The sequence below is a fragment of the Oncorhynchus clarkii genome, chromosome 6, assembly GCF_045791955.1.
Source record: "Oncorhynchus clarkii lewisi isolate Uvic-CL-2024 chromosome 6, UVic_Ocla_1.0, whole genome shotgun sequence".
NCBI classification, from domain to species: Eukaryota; Metazoa; Chordata; class Actinopteri; order Salmoniformes; family Salmonidae; genus Oncorhynchus; species Oncorhynchus clarkii.
The window spans coordinates 12964972-12984402 of record NC_092152.1 but is presented as its reverse complement, the minus strand read 5'-3'; the positions used below and the strand labels follow the sequence as shown (position 1 = coordinate 12984402).

At 43.8% G+C, this 19431-nt stretch overlaps 1 protein-coding gene across 7 annotated transcripts in view; it reads left to right on the top strand.

Moving 5' to 3' along the window:
- Window positions 1-19431, top strand: part of LOC139410635 (rhotekin a) — a 106510-nt gene that overhangs the window by 34566 nt on the left and 52513 nt on the right. For 2 of the 7 annotated variants that reach the window (XM_071155984.1, XM_071155980.1), the window contains exon 1: window positions 5933-6141. The exons of 4 other annotated variants lie outside the window; for them this stretch is intronic. In XM_071155984.1, coding sequence (XP_071012085.1) covers window positions 6046-6141 — 96 coding nt within the window. In that variant the 5' untranslated portion in view covers window positions 5933-6045. Of the gene's footprint in view, window positions 1-5378; window positions 6142-19431 lie in introns of those variants that run through there. One more of the 7 variants, XM_071155983.1, reaches the window with a different exon arrangement.

Below are 19431 nucleotides of genomic sequence, written 5' to 3'. Positions count from 1 at the left end.
GACACTACGCTGACAGACACAGCAAACCTTCTTGCCACAGCTCGCATTGATGTGCCATCCTGGATGAGCTGCACTACCTGAGCCACTTGTGTGGGTTGTAGACTCCGTCTCATACTACCACTAGAGTGAAAGCACCGCCAGCATTCAAAAGTGACCAAAACATCAGCCAGGAAGCATAGGAACTGAGAAGTGGTCTGTGGTTACCACCTGCAGAACCACTCCTTTATTGGGGGTGCATTGCTAATTGCCTATAATTTCCACCTGTTGTCTATTCCATTTGCACAACAGCATGTGAAATTTATTGTCAATCAGTGTTGCTTCCTAAGTGGACAGTTTGATTTCACAGAAGTGTGATTGACTTGGAGTTACATTGTGGTGTTTAAGTGTTCCCTTTATTTTTTTGAGCAGTGTACTATGCTCTACTGTACTGTACTGTATTGTACTGTGCTCACTGCAATCCAAACTTGTGAACTTGTGAAGCATAAATCTATGATAGGTTCAGATTTCCATTTATGAGCTGAACATAACGGTATGCTGGTGGAAGGGAGGAACATAGCAGGTGACCCAACTGTGGTTCATGACTATTATGATTTCCCATTGAAGGCAATTCAGTTGCAGTAATTCCATTAAGGATTTTTTGGGGTACTTCTGTTACCAATTTGGTAACTGAATTACAAGTTTGAATCGCTTAATTCATAAACAAAGTTGATATCAGTAAAATCACTATAACTAATATGATAGATTACCATTACTTGTTAATTCTGTGAACTTTCATTATCCTTCCTCCTCATGAGGGAGAGAAATTAGGATATATTTTCAAGATATATGGGTTGTTGGTAATTGTAAATTACAAGACAGAAGGCAATATTTACGAGACAGAAGGCAATATTTACGGAAGGTAAAGAATTTGTCAAAAACTAAATATAAGTGTTGATATTAGTTGGCGGTGGTCTTTACGTCAACATTGTGTTTTGATGTATTTCTGATACCTTTAAGAATGTGCTTTCCTAGACCCTTTCCATCTGTTTATCAAAGCCTCTACTTCTGACACATTTTGAAGATGAAGAAAGGTTGAAATTTGACACCCAAGTTGATGTGCACCTAGGAACTTTATGTTTTGTGTTCATGGGTCCTTTTTGATAGAAATGCCCTCAAGTATTTTAGACCTTTGCAACTTGGTCAGTTCGACACATCCCCATGTATGTCAGGGCTGCGGAACTGGTAGCATGGAAGCCAAATGCAGGAGAGCAGAACTTGGTCAGTTCGACACATCCCCATGTATGTCAGGGCTGCGGAACTGGTAGCATGGAAGCCAAACGCAGGAGAGCAGAACTTGGTCAGTTCGACACATCCCCATGTATGTCAGGGCTGCGGAACTGGTAGCATGGAAGTCAAACGCAGGAGAGCAGAACTTGGTCAGTTCGACACATCCCCATGTATGTCAGGGCTGCGGAACTGGTAGCATGGGAGCCAAACGCAGGAGAGCAGAACTTGGTCAGTTCGACACATCCCCATGTATGTCAGGGCTGCGGAACTGGTAGCATGGAAGTCAAACGCAGAAGAGCAGAACTTGGTCAGTTCGACATGTCCCCATGTATGTCAGGAGAGCAGAACTTGGTCAGTTCGACACATCCCCATGTATGTCAGGAGAGCAGAACTTGGTCAGTTCGACACGTCCCCATGTATGTCAGGAGAGCAGAACTTGGTCAGTTCGACACATCCCCATGTATGTCAGGAGAGCAGAACTTGGTCAGTTTGACACATCCCCATGTATGTCAGGAGAGCAGAACTTGGTCAGTTCGACACGTCCCCATGTATGTCAGGAGAGCAGAACTTGGTCAGTTTGACACGTCCCCATGTATGTCAGGAGAGCAGAACTTGGTCAGTTCGACACATCCCCATGTATGTCAGGAGAGCAGAACTTGGTCAGTTCGACACGTCCCCATGTATGTCAGGAGAGCAGAACTTGGTAAATAGCCGGATCCGTTTAATGTACAGAACTACCGGCATACAAAAATAACAAACCACATGGGCATGAAACCTGTATCGCACCAGTCACATAAAACACACGTACTTACAATAAACAATTCCCCACAAGGACATGGGGGAAACAGAGGGAACATATACAACATGTAATTAGGGAATTGAAACCAGATGAAACCAATTGAAACCAGGTGAGACAAAACAAATGGAACATGAAAAATAGATTGATGATGGCTAGAAAACCGGTGACGTTGACCGCCGAACACCGCCTGAACAAGGAGAGGAACCGACTTCGGTAGAAGTCGTGACAATGTATCTGTACTCCCTTTCCTACTCTGACTGTGTTAACACAGGAAGCCCTATTTCAAAAAAAAAATCAATAATTGTTCATTTGACCAATCAACATTGCCTCTTTTGCCAATAATTGTGCCAGAGATAAGAATTGGAATGGGTTTTAGACAGGCCCATCTAACCTAGTGATTCAGTAGGTTGACTGATGACCTGAACAGTAAACGGTCAAACCAACAGGGGGTTTCTCTCCTCATGTGAAAGAATCCAATTCAATCATGCTGGTTGGTTAATGTTTAATGGGCTAAAGTTACACAGTGGACAGTGGAGACTCTCCCTTTATCTTCTTAGCTGCCATCCCTTCATCCCCTACCAATGTATCCATAGCAGTGACTGGCCAACCCTGCTCTTGAAGGGCTCCAGTGTATGCAGGATTTTGTTTCGACCCCACACTAAAACACCTGATTCAAAATATTGAAGACTATATCAATCATAGTCTTCGACCTCTAGATCATGTGGAGTTTAATCAGGTGAGGAACAAAGAGCAGGACTGGCCAGCTCTGGCTAGTCTGTAGCTAATAGCCACTACCTATTGACTGGCCGACTGGCCGTGTGTTCCACCCTGCTGATTACAGACAGGAAATGTCCCATATTACTCTACACATCCGCTCAGGAACACAGAGCACGCCGGGCATTGTGAACGTAGCCCAATATCCCAGGCTGTTACGTAAGGTCCAGGGCAAGCTAGACTGGCACACTGAGGAATGTGTGTGTTATGTGATAAGATTCTCTCTCTTTCTCGGCCCATCTCACCTTGGGACATGGTCATCATATTTTCCACATGTTCTCCTATTTGATCAAATATGGTGAACATAGACGCAGGTACATTATAATAGAATGGTTCTGTAATGTAAAAGAAGCAACTGATTAGTTCTGATGCTACAATTCTAGAATAGTTATTGGCTCTGTGTATGTGACCTTTTCCATCAAAAGAGTCTATAGATTTCACTGCCTCGAAGTCCTAGAATCACATGAATCCATGATCTAAAGATGTGCCCTAATGCCTGAATGGGCAATGGAGTGACTTCACACACCTCCCGCTAGCATTGGAACTCTTCTCAGCAGAAAGAAGCCTTGAGAAACGAGAATAGGTGTACTCTCCTGCCTCTGAGAGCACTATGCAGAGGATTCTTTCCCTTGTTTAAGAGTGTTTGTGTTTTAACATTCTAATGTTGTTTTAGTACTGTGGTTTTGAAGTTTTGACAAGTGACTTACATACAGGATTTTGCCCAACCTGCTGCTGCAGAGTTCCACATGTCAGATAGAGTTTCTCGGGGGACTGCTAGGTGGTACCTGGAGGTTTAACCTCTGAACCAACACCCTCCCTCCAGTGCATTTTAATCCACTATTTATCTTTCCACCTCCCTCCACTAGAACAATACATCTATTTTCTTACTGTACATAGCCTAACCCAGTGTCTGAGGAAGATTAGCTGGGTAATTTAAACTTCAGGCTGAAGGCTTTTCTTGGGGAAGTGACCTGGTGAGCTACTGCTCCTGTGTTCTGTGAGGGTGGTGGTGGTGGTGGTGGTGGTGGGGGGGGGGGGGGGCTTAGTACAGTTGATTTGTTTTCAGATGTGCAGGGAATTGTGCGTGCACATGTGTTTTTATTTTGTAGTGTTTGTGAACAACAGAGGAATAAATGTGTGTAAGAAGGTCGTGAGAGTTGTGCGCGAGATGACCCCAGTTTCCTGTGAGGGGCTTCGCTTGTAGTTATTGCGGTCTCTCCCACGCCACATGGAAGGACACACACACCAGATGCACTGGCACATCATCTGTAATTCACTGGAACGCCTGGACCCGCTACAGGACGCGCGCAAATGAGACAGGAGACAGAAAATGATTGTGGGATCGGCCCGGATTTGGGAGCAGTTTTCTTGATTTCAGCCATCTCCATTTCGTTACTGTTTTGAAGAACACAGAAGACATAACCCCAGAAGTTTCTCAGAGGAAAATGAGAGGAACATTTGGCAGAAAGTGGACTCTAGAACGTTTAGCTTTGGGATTTTCTCAATTTCAGGACTCCGAAGTTCCACTGGTGAAGAGGAACACCTAGAAATAACTATAACTGTGCAAGTTAGAGAACCAGCGCTTCAAGAGTTGAAGACTGGGCACCAACACTTGGCTGCGTGAACTGAGAAAACACTGGAAAGTTATACTGTTAATAAATTCACTGATGCTTGGAAAACACAATTTTTCTCATAAACATATACGCCTGACATCTTTAATAGGCTACTACTTGGAAATACACTTCGATTGCAAGCCCAAATTGTAGACTATTTATTAGGCTACAACTTGGAAATACACTTCCCATCGATTGCAAGCCCTAAATTGTAGACTATTTTTAGAGTATCAAATTCAGTAATAGACCTATAGTTTCAACTGATAGTTTTCACAATTTCATTAATGATACCAGCGAATTTTTATTTATTTTTTTAAATTGGAGAATTCCATCCATTAGCCTGTTTTCCGTTTGAGGACGCCTCTTTTTAAATTGACAGGGTTTTCCTGAATAGTCTATAATACATTATTAAGTAAGCAATGGAAAGGTTTATGTCATACGGGACTTGTATTGTCAAATATGCATTTTAATTGACCATCCCAAAAGCCCCAGTGTCCGACATTATGCATAATAGTTCCCTCTCGTCCGTGAATATACAGAAACGAACGATGTCCACTCTTAAAATATGAATAATTCAGATATTTTTCTCATCTCATTCATTGTCACCGTTACCTTACGATAGCGAGGTTTTCATTTGCTGTTAGGTTGGGCATATTTTTTTCTTGTTTTATCTAAGTGTGGTAATGCGCCATCTGACACGGTTTTAATATCACTCGTTATCAAGTGTCTGAAAAGAACAAAGCTATCCTGCTCGCCACTTCCTTTTTTTCCAGATGCCCCTTTAATTGTTTGGTATTTCGTATTTGTTTATTTTAAAGGGAGTGGAGTCTCTTTCTTTATTTATTTTCTCCCACTTTGTGTTTAATGCTCCGTTTCGAGAGGCGCGTTGTACGGGTTAATTTAGCGCGAGTTCCCCCGGCTCCTGTAGCGATTATTGCGCACAGTGGGGTTGCTGTGCTGTTCGTTCCCGCGGAGGCGATGCCCTTTTGCGGAGAGGTCTTGTCACAGTGGACAGACGGCACCCTCACAATCAGGACGCAAGGACACAAAGAGAATAATTGCATTAAAAAGGACCATTCTTTCCGCAACTGCCCAGGAGGGGTGTTGACTGTGGGTGTTTGAGAGGCCCTTTGTTGCTTGAAAAGAAGTAGCCAAGAATATGCACTGTGGACTAGCTGTATGTTTTATGAACAGTGTTACTGTATACTGTTAGGGCGCTCGCACACGTCTCTCTACCTCTTTGGTTCGCGGAAAAGTCAGTGCTGTGCAGTTTTAACAGAGAAACTGGTTTGAATAGTTCGAAAGACAAAAAGTTTATTGCGTATGCTCTTTGCGCATTGGATTTGGAGACCGCTGTACTTTATCTAACAGTACATTCTCAAAATTAGTATTTTCTCTAAATCTTCATGTTACTGTCTGCTAAGTTTTTCATTTGCCACCATAAGCGTTCGTAGCATTTTTTTTCCTTGGGAATTTGAGTTCTCAGCTCCCTTAAACGCCTCACATTTGTAACAAATTCATTTTAAAAGGGGGGCGTGGAAGTGAAAACCTTCAATCATAGGCTACCTCAATTTGTGGATATTTCTTCGAGGGATGCCAATGGACAGATACGCTGACATGGAGGACAAACTGCGCATTTTGGAGGACCTGAACATGATGTACATTCGCCAGATTGCCCTGAGTTTACAGGTAATTAACGTAGACCGTCCCCAAAGGTTGACTGCACTTTTATGGAAGCTATCACTGTCACATCTGATTCCCAGCGCCTCTCACAGGAGCTGATGTCCTAGCTCTTCTTTCACCTGCTAGTCGATGTGCGGTGTTGTCATGTCATATCTTTGCCTTCTCTCCCAAGTCAAGCAGGGCGTTTCAGTGAAGTTATATTTTGAAGTGTAGGTGTACAAATCATAGGGTGGCAATAGACAGGGAGAGCGAGTAAGCTGTGGTCTATCTCAGACAGTATCTGATGTGGCAGGGACCAGCGTGTACAGGCGCTCATTTCCGACTTTCCACTGATCTGTGAACATACAGTAGACTACATGAGCCAGTTTACTGAGTGAGTTCCCAGCTCCGCTGCTTTTACATATTAAGAGTTAGGAGGGGCTAACTGAAGAATGTCCCTGACCAAGGTGTCATGCTTACTCTGGTGTGGTCTCCAGAAGTTCTCAGTGAGAGAGAACAGAAAACACCACAAGTCATGTACAGTTTGTTACTCTCTAACCCAGCGTACTAACACTATCTGCAGCTGCATGCTGTATGTGTGGGACTCACAAGTCCCCAATGGGGTAAACGTGGGTGCGTGTGACAGGGAAAGAGAGATGGAAAGGAAGAGAGGCCTAATGATGCAATACGTATCAATTGCCAAGTGAAATGGGACTGTACTGGTTCTTATGTAGTCAGTGTTATATCGTTGATGTGAACATTATACATAACAATTTAGTCATTTTGGGACTAAGCTGAGCATTACAGTCCACCTCACAGAGCACACAATGTGTCTGTTCTTTGATGAGCAGAGTGTCTGAACTAAAGGGACATTGAATATTTCTGCACTAGAAGGTTAAAATAACACTCTGAAATTGTGAAAATTATGATAATGCCCCTTTTGTGTATGAGCTGTTTGGAAAGATGGCAGAAATGTCTGCCTGTTCAGGTGGGGTGGAGTTTTTAGCCCAGATCATGACATCACAATCTGATCTGATTTATAATAGACCAATGACCATTCATCTGGGTAAGAGAGTGGGCTCTAGACCATCCTATCAGCCAATCAGGGCTGTGTATGTAAATATATTCTGATTTATTTCTCCCACACAATCAGACAGCATTTCAATGGCCAAAAGATGCTCGGGGAACTAAATTATTACAATTATATTTTGGAGTTATTTTCATTAAATAAACACACACAGTGATTTATTAGACATACAGTGATGATTTAAAAATAACATTAAAACACTGCATGGAGGCTTTAATCTGAGGAGAGAGGCAGGAGACACATGGCCATTGGAAATCATACAGGGAATATCCAAAGGAAATTCTAATGTAACATTTTTGGATGCTTGGCTGCTCTATTGTGAAACTATGTTAGCTCTGCAGCTGTTGTGTGTTAGGAGCGTGTCATCTACTGGTTTTACCTTGGGACCTTGAACCAGGTTTTCTGTCATCCAATATTCGCATGGTGATTTTTAGTTTTTAGTTGTTGAAATCTGGAAAACTATGTTTCATTCTATATTGATAGTAAATGTACCAATTATATGACAACAGTCCCTTCTTTTTTTATTGTCAATAATTAAATTTTGCCCATAATGTTAAGCTCACTGGTTTGAGACCACAAAATCAACCACATCTGTGAATTAGCACTGCTAATAACTCTATATTTTAAATACTAGTATAGAGGTTAAATTATTAAAAAATATAAGTTCATTATCATTTTTACACACTTTCTACCTGGTTTTAGTTGTTTAAGTTCAGACTGGAGTATTTTATTACAATAAAAAAAAAAAACATTCAAACCCATTGAAGGTCGTGACCCACCATCTAAGTGACAATGGGAGTGTCAGCCTCTGCAACTGTGGGACCTGAAGGGCTCTGTGTTGGGGCAGTAGTATCACCATGGCACAAGTTGGCATCTCACCTCCACTACTCATGGAGCTGTGTCTTAGCTAATCTGGCGCAAACAGAAAGCCAGTTGGTCCATTTGGGTATACGATGGACAACATGACTTTTTAATAGAACAGTGGGTGTCTAATGGGCACACGCATACACACAAACACACACTTGTTCTTCTATCCTCTTGGGGACCTAAAGTTTATTTCCATTCAAAATCCTATTTTCCCTAACCCTTAACCCTTAACCCTAATTCTAACCCTAAACCTAACCTCTAAAATGAAAATAGCCTTTGTCTTCATGGAGACGTGGGAAATGTTCCCACGAGGAAGAATTTCCCTCATTTTACCATCCTCGTGGGGACATTTGGGGGTTTCAGGTCCCCATGAGGATAGAAGAACAATACCACACACGGACACCCCCACCCAGATGGGTCTCCTTTGTGTCCAGAAGATAATTTATAACACCGGCTTTTCCCCTGACGTTCCCTGCCTCCCCGTTGAATCCTCAATCCCTCAATCCCTCAGCCATTACAGAATCATCACGGATGCTCTCACGAGTTGTACCCTTTCATCCCAGTCACCAGATGTCAATCAGTCTCAAACCACTCATTTATACTCTATGAAAGAGCCTTCTTTGAGCCACTGACTTGTTTACTTCACAAACAAACTGGAAAAAGCCAGTCAGTCTACATGCTGAATCTGTGTTCTATGCTGGCAGAATGCAGTGGCAGATACACTCTCAACAAAGAGATCCCAACTGGGTTGTCAGTGTAGGATCTCAGTAAACAGGCTTGTGTTTCTCTTCAGTGTCCTCAATGGTTTCCCTGTCTGGGTGGGTTGCTGGAATCGATTATATATATATGTGGTAGAGCTGTGCGACCTACTACAACTCCATGCTGAGTTCTCCGTGTGCTGCAGCGTGGCCTCCATAAGCTGTAGCAGACCATCATTTGCCCTAAAGGTTGGTAGTTTAGAAGAGTCCTGTGGATGATCCAGTTGCTTTGGTCTAAAAACAGTAAACTTCCCCCTTGTTGCTGTCTGGGAGGCTTGTGTCTGTTCAAGGTGCAAACATGAGTTCTCAGCTTAGTTCCTGGAGCTCTACTGGTAAGACATTGGTCATCGGTGGGCAGCTGTCCTGAGCTGCTGTGCTTACACAGAACAAGAGAACACACCCAGAGGGTCAGAGCCAGCATTCCAGACCTTTACATAATCAGAGTATGTCAATGCTTCGGCTCACAGCAAGTTATATTCCCTTACTCCTTGGTTTGTTTTTAGTCATCCAGGTAGACACTCCTTACCCTCCTTACAACATCCCTGTTTGTTCAGGTTATAAAGGGTAGATAGCATGAGTTTTTACTCACCAAAGTAACAATGTAGTGTGGTCAATGACTTAGTAACTTAGTTGTAGTCAACATATTTTCGGATATCTTCGGAACTACCCACAATGCACTATTGTAAATGTCATGTGGAGAACTGGTGTTACCTAGCTAGCTCCAGCTGGCTAATGTTAGCTACTAGCCATGCTAGTATGTAATTACATTCAAGCCCAAGTGTTGGCATTGGTGAACTACTATGTACATCCATGAAGAAGAAACAATATACATTAATACACCAAAGTGCATCTCCTCTTCTCCTGTGCATTTGGTAGTCAAGCGAGGTGAGTTGTTTTAGTTTTCCGTCATCTGTAGCTAGTTTTAGTTTACATTTCAGACCCAACAGCTTTTTAAAAAGCTAAATATGCCAAGGAGGTTTGTTGTTGGTGGTTGCAGTAATAATACCCACAAGGATGAGGTTACGACTCATTTGTGGCCCAGAAACGAGAAGCTAGCTTTAAAGTGGGACCGGTTTGTCCAGTTGAAGCAAGCGAATTGGAGTAAGGTAACCGCGGGACGTCTACTGTATGCAGTGTTAATTTCACCTCGGAGGACTTTGATGGCTATAATCAGTGGAAGACAATATTTGGAATGAGACTCTGACTGAAACCAGGTGCTGTACCAAGCATGAATGTGAAGCCTGCAACCTCTATTTCCTACCGACCTACGGGTACATTGTGAGTGTCAGTAGGGATGGAGATGAACCGAATAAGTTCACTGTGGATTTACCTCATAATATCGCTATTGGATTAGCTGACTTTCCCTCGGCTGATGAAAAGGCCTCTCCCTCTGAAGCTCCTCTCCTAGACTCTTCTTTGGTAGCTAAGCCATCAATTGGTAACTCTTCTCTCTATCTGCTGGATTTGTTGTTGTTGTGTTTTGTGGGTTCCTGCCTGTGCTAGACTAGTTGGTGGTGTTCTCTGGCTTACTACTTGGCTATCTAGGCTAGTTAGCTGGCTAGCTAATAGTGATGGGGAAAATGGATAGTTCCATATCGGGATATTCTTTTTGACGATATTTTGTATCATTTTGACAATATCGCAATATGTTTGCGCTAGTTGGCTGTACCTGCACAAAAACCATTTCTCCTTCATAGCTTGTTCTTTTTTTTAAACAGGGAGCCAATTTATTTTCAGCGCTTTTATTTCTATGACTGATCTCAACTTGTTTTCTCATGGCTCTCTCTTGTGCCTCTGCAGCAGACATATGGTGAGCAATTTGTTTGGAACACAATAAAACCCTTGTATCGAATTGCAATAGGAATAGAATCATGGGAATCGCAATACATATCATATTGGCACCAAAGTATCATGATAATATTGTATCGTGAGGTCCCTGGCAAAATAACTAGCTATAGCTGGCTGGCTAAGATATAACTGCATATACCGGTAACATTATTTGATAACTGGTTAGGTGGTAGGTTTGGGCTGTAACCAGATTTTCCTATCCGCGTACCCTCATACCGTCCTTCTCTCACACCGGGATTTACGGTATTACCGGCTTAGTACACAAGGGGGCACCAACAACGCCCATTGGGCGTCTATTACCAGAATATACAAATTGCAAAGACAGGTAATCCAGCTCAAAGTTATACATATATACAGTGAACAAAAATATAAACGCAACATGCGGCAATTTCAAAGATTTTACTGAGTTACAGTTAATATAAGGAAATCAGTCAATTGAAATCATTTCATTAGGCCCAAATTAATACATTTCACATTAATGGGAAATATGCGTCTGTTGGTCACGGATACTTTAAAGGTAGGGACATGGATCAGAAAACCAGTCAGTATCTGGTGTGCCCATTGCCTCATACGTTGTGACACTCTTTGCATAGAGTTGACCAGGCTGTTAATTGAGGCCTGTGGAATGTTGTCCCACTCCTCTTCAATGGCTGTTCAAAGTTGCTGGATATTGGTGAGAACTGGAACACGCTGTCGTACACATAGATCCAGAGCATCCCAAACATGCTCAATCTGTGACATGTCTGGTGAGTATGCAGGCCATGGAAGAACTGGGACATTTTCAGCTTCCAGGAATTGTGTACAGATTGTTGCGACCATTATTATGCTGAAACATGAGGTGATTGCGGCGGATGAATGCCATGACAATGGTCCTCAGGATTTCGTCGCATTCAAATTGACATTGATATATTTTTTAAACTGAACCTTTATTTAACTAGGCAAGTCAGTTAAGAATAAATGAACATTTACAGCGACGGCCGACAAAATGCAATTGTGTTCGTTGTCCGTAGCTTATGCCCCCCCGCCACCATGGGGCACCCTGTTCACAACGTTGGCATCAGCAAACCACTCTCCCACACGATTCCATACACGTTGTCTGCCATCTGCCCGGTACAGTTGAAACTGGTATTCATCCGTGAAGAGCACACTTCTCCAGCATACCAGTGGCCATCGAAGGTGAGCATTTTCCCACTAAATACCTTTACAACACCGAACTGCAGTTATGTCAAGACCCTGGTGAGGACGACGAGCACACAGATGAGCTTCCTTGAGACCGTTTCTGACAGTTTGTGCAAAAATTATTCAGTTGTGCAAATCCACAGTTTCATCAGCTGTCCTGGTGGCTGGTCTCAGACGATCCCGCAGGTGAAGAAGCCGGGTGTGGAGGTCCTGGGCTGGTGCGGTTATACATGGTCTGCGGTTGTGAGGCTGATTTTGGACATACTGCAAAATTCTCAAAATTGATGTAGGAGTCAGCTTGCGGTAGAGAAATTAACATTCAATTCTCTGGCAACAGCTTTGTTGGACTTTCATCATTTCTGGGACCTTTTATTTCGGCTCATGAAACATGGGACTAACACTTTACATATGTATGTTGTGTTTTATATTTTTGTTCAATATACATTTGAAGTTATTTCTGTTGAAGTTTACATTATAGGGAATAGGCTAGCTTGCCGGATCCTTCATATAACGTCACACCCCGCAAAACATTTTCTGGCATGACTTTGGCATTCTTTGGAATTCTAATCAGTTTTATGTAATAACTTGAAAAATAGGTGTAATTTTGCAGCAGGACTTTTGATGCGTATACTAATGCAAATCCATATGTTGCATGAGGTTACGTTTATGTTACCTACCCTTTTAACAAGTCCGTTTTTAAAATAGGAATCACCACATTCTTGGCTCCTCTGAGCTGTGATTCTTGTTTTTCATGGCTCTCTCGCTCACCTCAGTTATGACGCTCCTAAGGGCCACAGTAAAACACCTAGTCAGTGACAGCGCTGTGAAGCCCTTTTGTCTACGGAATGCAGGAATTCCCAGCCCACTGCTGGCTGATGGGAACAGGAAACAGCCCAGTGAAACAAATGGTTCCCAATAGAGGGGTCAGCATGATGCCTGTACACACACACACACACACACACACACACACACACACACACACACACACACACACACACACACACACACACACACACACACACACACACACACACACACACTGTAGATCATTGACAGATATAGTGGAGATGCCTGAGTGACTGCATTAGTGAGTGTGCTTTCCAGGGCTCTGTCCTCCAAGTCACTGGCCAGTCCCATGCCCCCCTTGTCCTTTTACTGGGGGTCACAGGCAGAGGGGAGGGCCCTAAATGACTATAATTAGCCTGTGGCCCAGAGTGCTGTCTAAGGTCAAATACACTATATGATAGGTCACCCTTGCACTTTTCTTAAATAATTCTCAATTTCTTCTAAAGTTGAAATAAAAAATAAAAAACATTTGATCTCCACACCTTATTGGATTTTCAACATTGAAGAATAAATAGTATTTTTGCAAACTTAAGTTTGAAATTTAATTCAGAAAATAAATACAATTAACATGGACAACATTATTGGCACCCTGACACTAGTACTTGTTTGCACAGCTGTTGGCCAAGATGACTCCTGACAAATGCTTCTTGTAGCTTCCTGCACCTTTCTACTGGCAATTAGGCTCACTTTTCAGCAAACTGCTCTAATTCTTTCACGTTTGAGGGGTGCCCTCCACCAACTGCTGTTTTCAGCTCTCGCCATAGGTAATGGACGTGTTTTCAGATCTCGCCATAGATAATGGATGTGTTTTCAGCTCTCGCCATAAGCAATGGATTTGTTTTCAGCTCTCGCCATAGGTAATGGATGTGTTTTCAGCTCTCGCCATAGATAATGGATGTGTTTTCAGCTCTCGCCATAGGTAATGGATGTGTTTTCAGCTCTCGCCATAGGTAATGGATTTGTTTTCAGATCTCGCCATAGATAATGGATGTGTTTTCAGCTCTCGCCATAGGTAATGGATTTGTTTTCAGATCTCGCCATAGATAATGGATGTGTTTTCAGCTCTCGCCATAGGTAATGGATTTGTTTTCAGATCTCGCCATAGGTAATGGATGTGTTTTCAGCTCTCGCCATAGATAATGGATGTGTTTTCAGCTCTCACCATAGGTAATGGATTTGTTTTCAGATCTCGCCATAGATAATGGATGTGTTTTCAGCTCTCGCCATAGGTAATGGATTTGTTTTCAGCTCTCGCTGAATGGAGACTGTGTTCAATGGAGACCGTGTTTTTGGACACTGGGTTGAACATTGGACTCCAAATCACCTTTTATAATCTGCTGATTTCATGATGCGTTACTCACATTCAAGGCCCCCAGTACCAGAGGCAGCAACGCAACCCCACAGCATTATCAAACCTCCCCATGTTTGACTGTAGGGAGGGTGTTCTTTTCATTGAAGAACCTTACTACTCTATTCTGATCTTCTTTGGAAACATACTGTACCACATTGTGTGTGTGTGTGCGCCCTGCCCCACTTAGCAGGCGTCCAGACTGGAGTGCAGCAAGATAGTTCTGGTCTGTTGCTCCCCTCCCCTCCGTTCCTCTGCCATCTCTTTATTTTTTATTTAACCTTTAACTAGGCAAGTCAGTTAAGAACAATGACGGCTTAACCGGACCAAACCTTAACCCGGACGACGCAGGGCCAATTGTGCGCCGCCCTATGGGACTCCCAATCACGGCCAGTTGTGATACAGCCTGGAATCGAGCCAGGGTCTGTAATGACTCCTCTAGCACTGAGATGCAGTGCCTTAGACCACAGCGCCACTCGGGAGCCCTGAGCATCTCCCCCTCTACCCTCCGTTCCTCTCCCATCTCCTCCTCCTCTGTTTCTCTTCCATCTTCTCCTCCTCCTCCATTCCTCTCCCATCTCCTCCTCCTCTGTTCCTCTCCCATCTCCTCCCCTCCCATTCGGTCTCCTCCCATCTCCTCCTCCTCCGTTCCTCTCCCATCTCCTCCTCCTCCGTTCCTCTCCCATCTCCTCCTCCTCCGTTCCTCTGCCATCTCCTCCTCCTCTGTTTCTCTTCCATCTTCTCCTCCTCCTCCGTTCCTCTCCCATCTCCTCCTCCTCTGTTTCTCTTCCATCTTCTCCTCCTCTGTTCCTCTGCCATCTCCTCCTCCTCTGTTTCTCTTCCATCTCCTCCTCCTCCGTTCCTCTCCCATCTCCTCCCCTCCCATTCGGTCTCCTCCCATCTCCTCCTCCTCCGTTCCTCTCCCATCTCCTCCTCCTCCATTCCTCTGCCATCTCCTCCTCCTCTGTTTCTCTTCCATCTTCTCCTCCTCCTCCGTTCCTCTCCCATCTCCTCCTCCTCTGTTTCTCTTCCATCTTCTCCTCCTCCGTTCCTCTCCCATCTCCTCCTCCTCCGTTCCTCTGCCATCTCCTCCTCCTCTGTTTCTCTTCCATCTTCTCCTCCTCCTCCGTTCCTCTCCCATCTCCTCCCCTCCCGTTCGGTCTCCTCCCATCTCCTCGCCTCTGTACCTCTCCCCTTGTTATTCCACTGGATGCTGCCTCTGTTTGCCGAGATATTAGAAAGATCACAGAGCAGCTGCTCAGGGACAGAGAGGATTAGTTGACCCAACAAGTAACCCCAGTAACACCCAGCCAGCCCTACCCAGGCTGAGCAACACAACAATGGCATGGAGCAGCTTCTCCCTGTCTTATCCGCTGTGATGATACACTGACCACTGTTGTGTGCAACAAAAGCAATGAAAAGTAGGTTACACACAATAGTCCATTGTAGGTGGAATACCCTGTACTATTAAAGGGATACTTTTGTTTCCTTGACCTTGTCACAATGGTATGGTGTCACCACAGGAACACTGTGGTGTTACCTACATGGTTCATTTTGATATGGCGTGTATAGGTGGGCCGTGATTAATAAACATGTTCCATAATGTAGACTAACAAGACTTATATGAAGGCTGTCCCTGCTGGTCCTGGTATGCTGAGTACTAGACCATCATGTATTTAGGAGGTCAACTCTGTTTTTGTTGATTTACTTGTTGATTTATTGGTTGTTTACTTGGTTAAAGACCCAGAAGAGTAAAAGTGATGGTGTACGCTCAAAGCTACTACAAAGGTCCATCCACCCATTCATTCCTCCATTCATCCAACCATGCACCCATCCATCCATTAATTAATTCACGTCCAGTCAGCAGGGAGATCCAGGGTCTCCTCTCCCAGTGTTGGTTCAGCTGTCAGGTTGTGGAAGTAGCTTAACTGATCCCAGATCTGCCTTCCGCACAGAAGGTGTGCTAAGTCATGCCAGATAAGCCTTTGGTGTAGCTGGATATATAATGTGTGTCTGTGTGCGTGTGTCTGTGTGCGTGCGGGTGTGTTTTAGTGCGGTTGTCGGATTGTGTGTGTGTGTGTGTGTGTGTGTGTGTGTGTGTTAGTGCGGTTGTGTGTGTGTGTGTGTTAGTGCAGGTGCGAGTGCGTGTGTGAGTGTGTGTTAGTGCGGTTGTAGGGTTGTGTGTGTGTTAGTGCTGTTGTAGGGGTGTGTGTGTGGTTGTGTTAGTGTGGTTGTGTGTGTGTGTTAGTGCGGTTGTGTGTGTGTGTTAGTGTGGTTGTGTGTGTGTGTGTGTTAGTGTGGTTGTGTGTGTGTTAGTGTGGTTGTATGTTTGTGTGTGTGTGTGTGTTAGTGTGGTTGTGTGTGTGTTAGAGTGGTTGTGTGTGTGTTAGTGCGGTTGTGGTTGTGCGGTTGTGTGTGTGTGTGTGTTAGTGCGGTTGTAGGGTTGTGTGTGTGTGTTAGTGCTGTTGTAGGGGTGTGCGTGTGAGTGCGGTTGTGTGTGTGTGTGTTAGTGCGGTTGTGTGTGTTTGTGCAGTTGTATGCGGCTGTGTAGGTGTGTGTTAGTGCGGTTGAAGGGTTGTGTGTGTTAGTGCGGTTGTGTGAGTGCGGTTGTGTGCGTGTGTGTGTGAGTGTGGGTGTGTGTTAGGGTTGTGTATGTGTGAGAGAGTGCAGTTGTGTTAGTGCGGTTCTGGGTGTGGGTGTTCATACGGGTGTGTGTTAGTGCGGGTGTGTGTGTTAGTGCGGGTGTTAGTGCGGTTGTGTGTGTGTGTGTGTGTTAGTGTGGTTGTAGGGTTGTGTGTGTTAATGCAGTTGTAGGGGTGTGTGTGTGTGTGTGTGTTTGCGTGTGTGTGCGTGCGTGCGTGCGTGCGTGTGTGCACACATAGTATATTCCCTTCTGTCCAGCTCCTCTGCTTCACTCTCTTTGGGAGTTGGCAGTTAGTGCGGTTGTAGGGTTGTATGTTAGTGTAGTTGTTGTAGGGTTGTGTGTGTGTGTGAGTGCGGTTGTAGGGTTGTATGTTAGTGCGGGTGTGTTTGTGCAGTTGTGTTTTTATTTTATTTTTATCTGTTGTGTTTTTATTTTATTTTATTTTTATCTTTATGTGTATGTGTTTGTGCGGTTGTGTTTGTGCGGTTGTGTGTGTGCGTGTCAGTGCGGTTGTGTTTGTATGTTAGTGTGGTTGTGTGTGTTAGAGTGCTGTTGTAGGGTTGTGTGTATGCAGTAAGTAAGCCTTCAGTCTATACAGAATCCTGTTGTTATGGTGAGGGCCACTACATGTGTGTATTTTGATCTCTCTGGGTTCTATCATAATGGGACTCTGTCTGTCTTTGCAACTGTGCCCTGCATGGCTGTCGCAACGCAGTTGTGCCCTGCAGTTGTGGAGAGGGAGTGGGCATGGGGATAGGCGGTAGAGAAAGGGGACATTGTGTGTGGTCACCCACGCCCCCGCTGGCCCCAACTTGGGTCCTGGTGTGGTTAGGACTAGGAGCAGGCCTGCCCTAGTCTCAGGAACCAGTGAAATGCCTTGACTTGAGCCAGCTTCCTTTTGAAAGACACCAGTCAGGAGCCAGGAGGGTGCAGGAGGAGACAGCCAGCCAAGCAACAGCCTAGCAACAGCCCCCTCCCCCCAGCCCTCACTTTCTCTACTTTCTCCCTGCTGCCCACTCTGTCCTTTCACTCTAACATCCTACACTGTCCTCCCATGCACTCTCTCTAACATCATGTTTAACACCCTCTGTTCTCATTCACACTCTGTTTTACCACTCTGTTTTACCATTCTGTTTTACCATTCTGTTTTACCATTCTGTTTTACCATTCTGTTTTACCACTCTGTTTTACCATTCTGTTTACCATTCTGTTTTACCATTCTGTATTACCACTCTGTTTTACCATTCTGTTTTACCACTCTGTTTTACCACTCTGTTTTACCATTCTGTTTTACCATTCTGTATTACCACTCTGTTTTACCACTCTGTTTTACCACTCTGTTTTACCATTCTGTTTTACCATTCTGTATTACCACTCTGTTTTACCATTCTGTTTTACCACTCTGTTTTACCACTCTGTTTTACCATTCTGTTTTACCACTCTGTTTTACCACTCTGTTTTACCACTCTGTTTTACCATTCTGTTTTACCATTCTGTTTTACCACTCTGTTTTACCACTCTGTTTTACCACTCTGTTTTACCACTCTGTTTTACCATTCTGTTTTACCACTCTGTTTTACCACTCTGTTTTACCACTCTGTTTTACCATTCTGTTTTACCACTCTGTTTTACCATTCTGTTTTACCACTCTGTTTTACCACTCTGTTTTACCATTCTGTTTTACCATTCTGTTTTACCATTCTGTTTTACCATTCTGTTTTACCATTCTGTTTTACCACTCTGTTTTACCACTCTCTACCTTGTCTTCTCTCTCTCTCTTCCTTCTATCCTTCTCTACTCAGCTAACACAGCTCACTCAGACGTAGCACTCTGGCATGATAAGATGGACAGCAATACAGAGCCAGAACAAATCTCAGCTTGATTCATGTTGTCTCTGAGTAGAAAGTAGTCAAAAAACCACTGTGTAAATTGTTAACAACCTTGCCCAAGAGGAGAAATTAAAAACACAAGGCCTAAAAACTTCTGAAGATACTCTGGAGTTGCAGCTGGCTGTGTGTGCTGTTTTTACAGATGTCGGCTGTCTTTTCATGTAAATTGTCTGTGAAAAAGCGTTTCTTGATAGTGTATTTGTTTGTGCTTATAAACTTTTATTTAAATTTGTCCATGTTGATGTAATGTACATCTGTGATTATTCTTTTTGTGTACTTTTGAGATTACAGTATTTGTACATGAATATAAGTGTGTGTGTGTCTATTTTTTACAAGACAATTGTCAAGGAGTGTTGTGATTCTGTTCTATGTGAGTATTAGTGTATTTTTACAGAATCCATGTACATTTATCTGCGTCTGTGGGGATTGATAAGTGTGTGTGTGTGTGTGTGTGTGTGTGTGTGTGTGTGTGTGTGTGTGTGTGTGTGTGTGTGTGTGTGTGTGTGTGTGTGTGTGTGTGTGTGTGTGTGTGTGTGTGTGTGTGTGTGTGTGTATTAGCCTGTCCATTTCAGTTATTGTATATGTGTATATAGTTATGGTAGGCACTCTGTCTTTAAGAAGCCAGTGTTAGGACGGGAAGGTGGAGTCTCATTTATAAGTGCTTCTCTCTCTCTCTCTCTCTCTCTCTCTCTCTCTCTCTCTCTCTCTCTCTCGCTCTTCCTTCCTTCCTTTCTTCCTTCCCTCCCTCCCCCGGGACCAAATAAACAAACACTTATCACCATCAAAACAAACAAGTCACTGCTGGATATTCCCCTGAAGTGGCTAGCGCAGACATCCTTGTGACTCAGAGA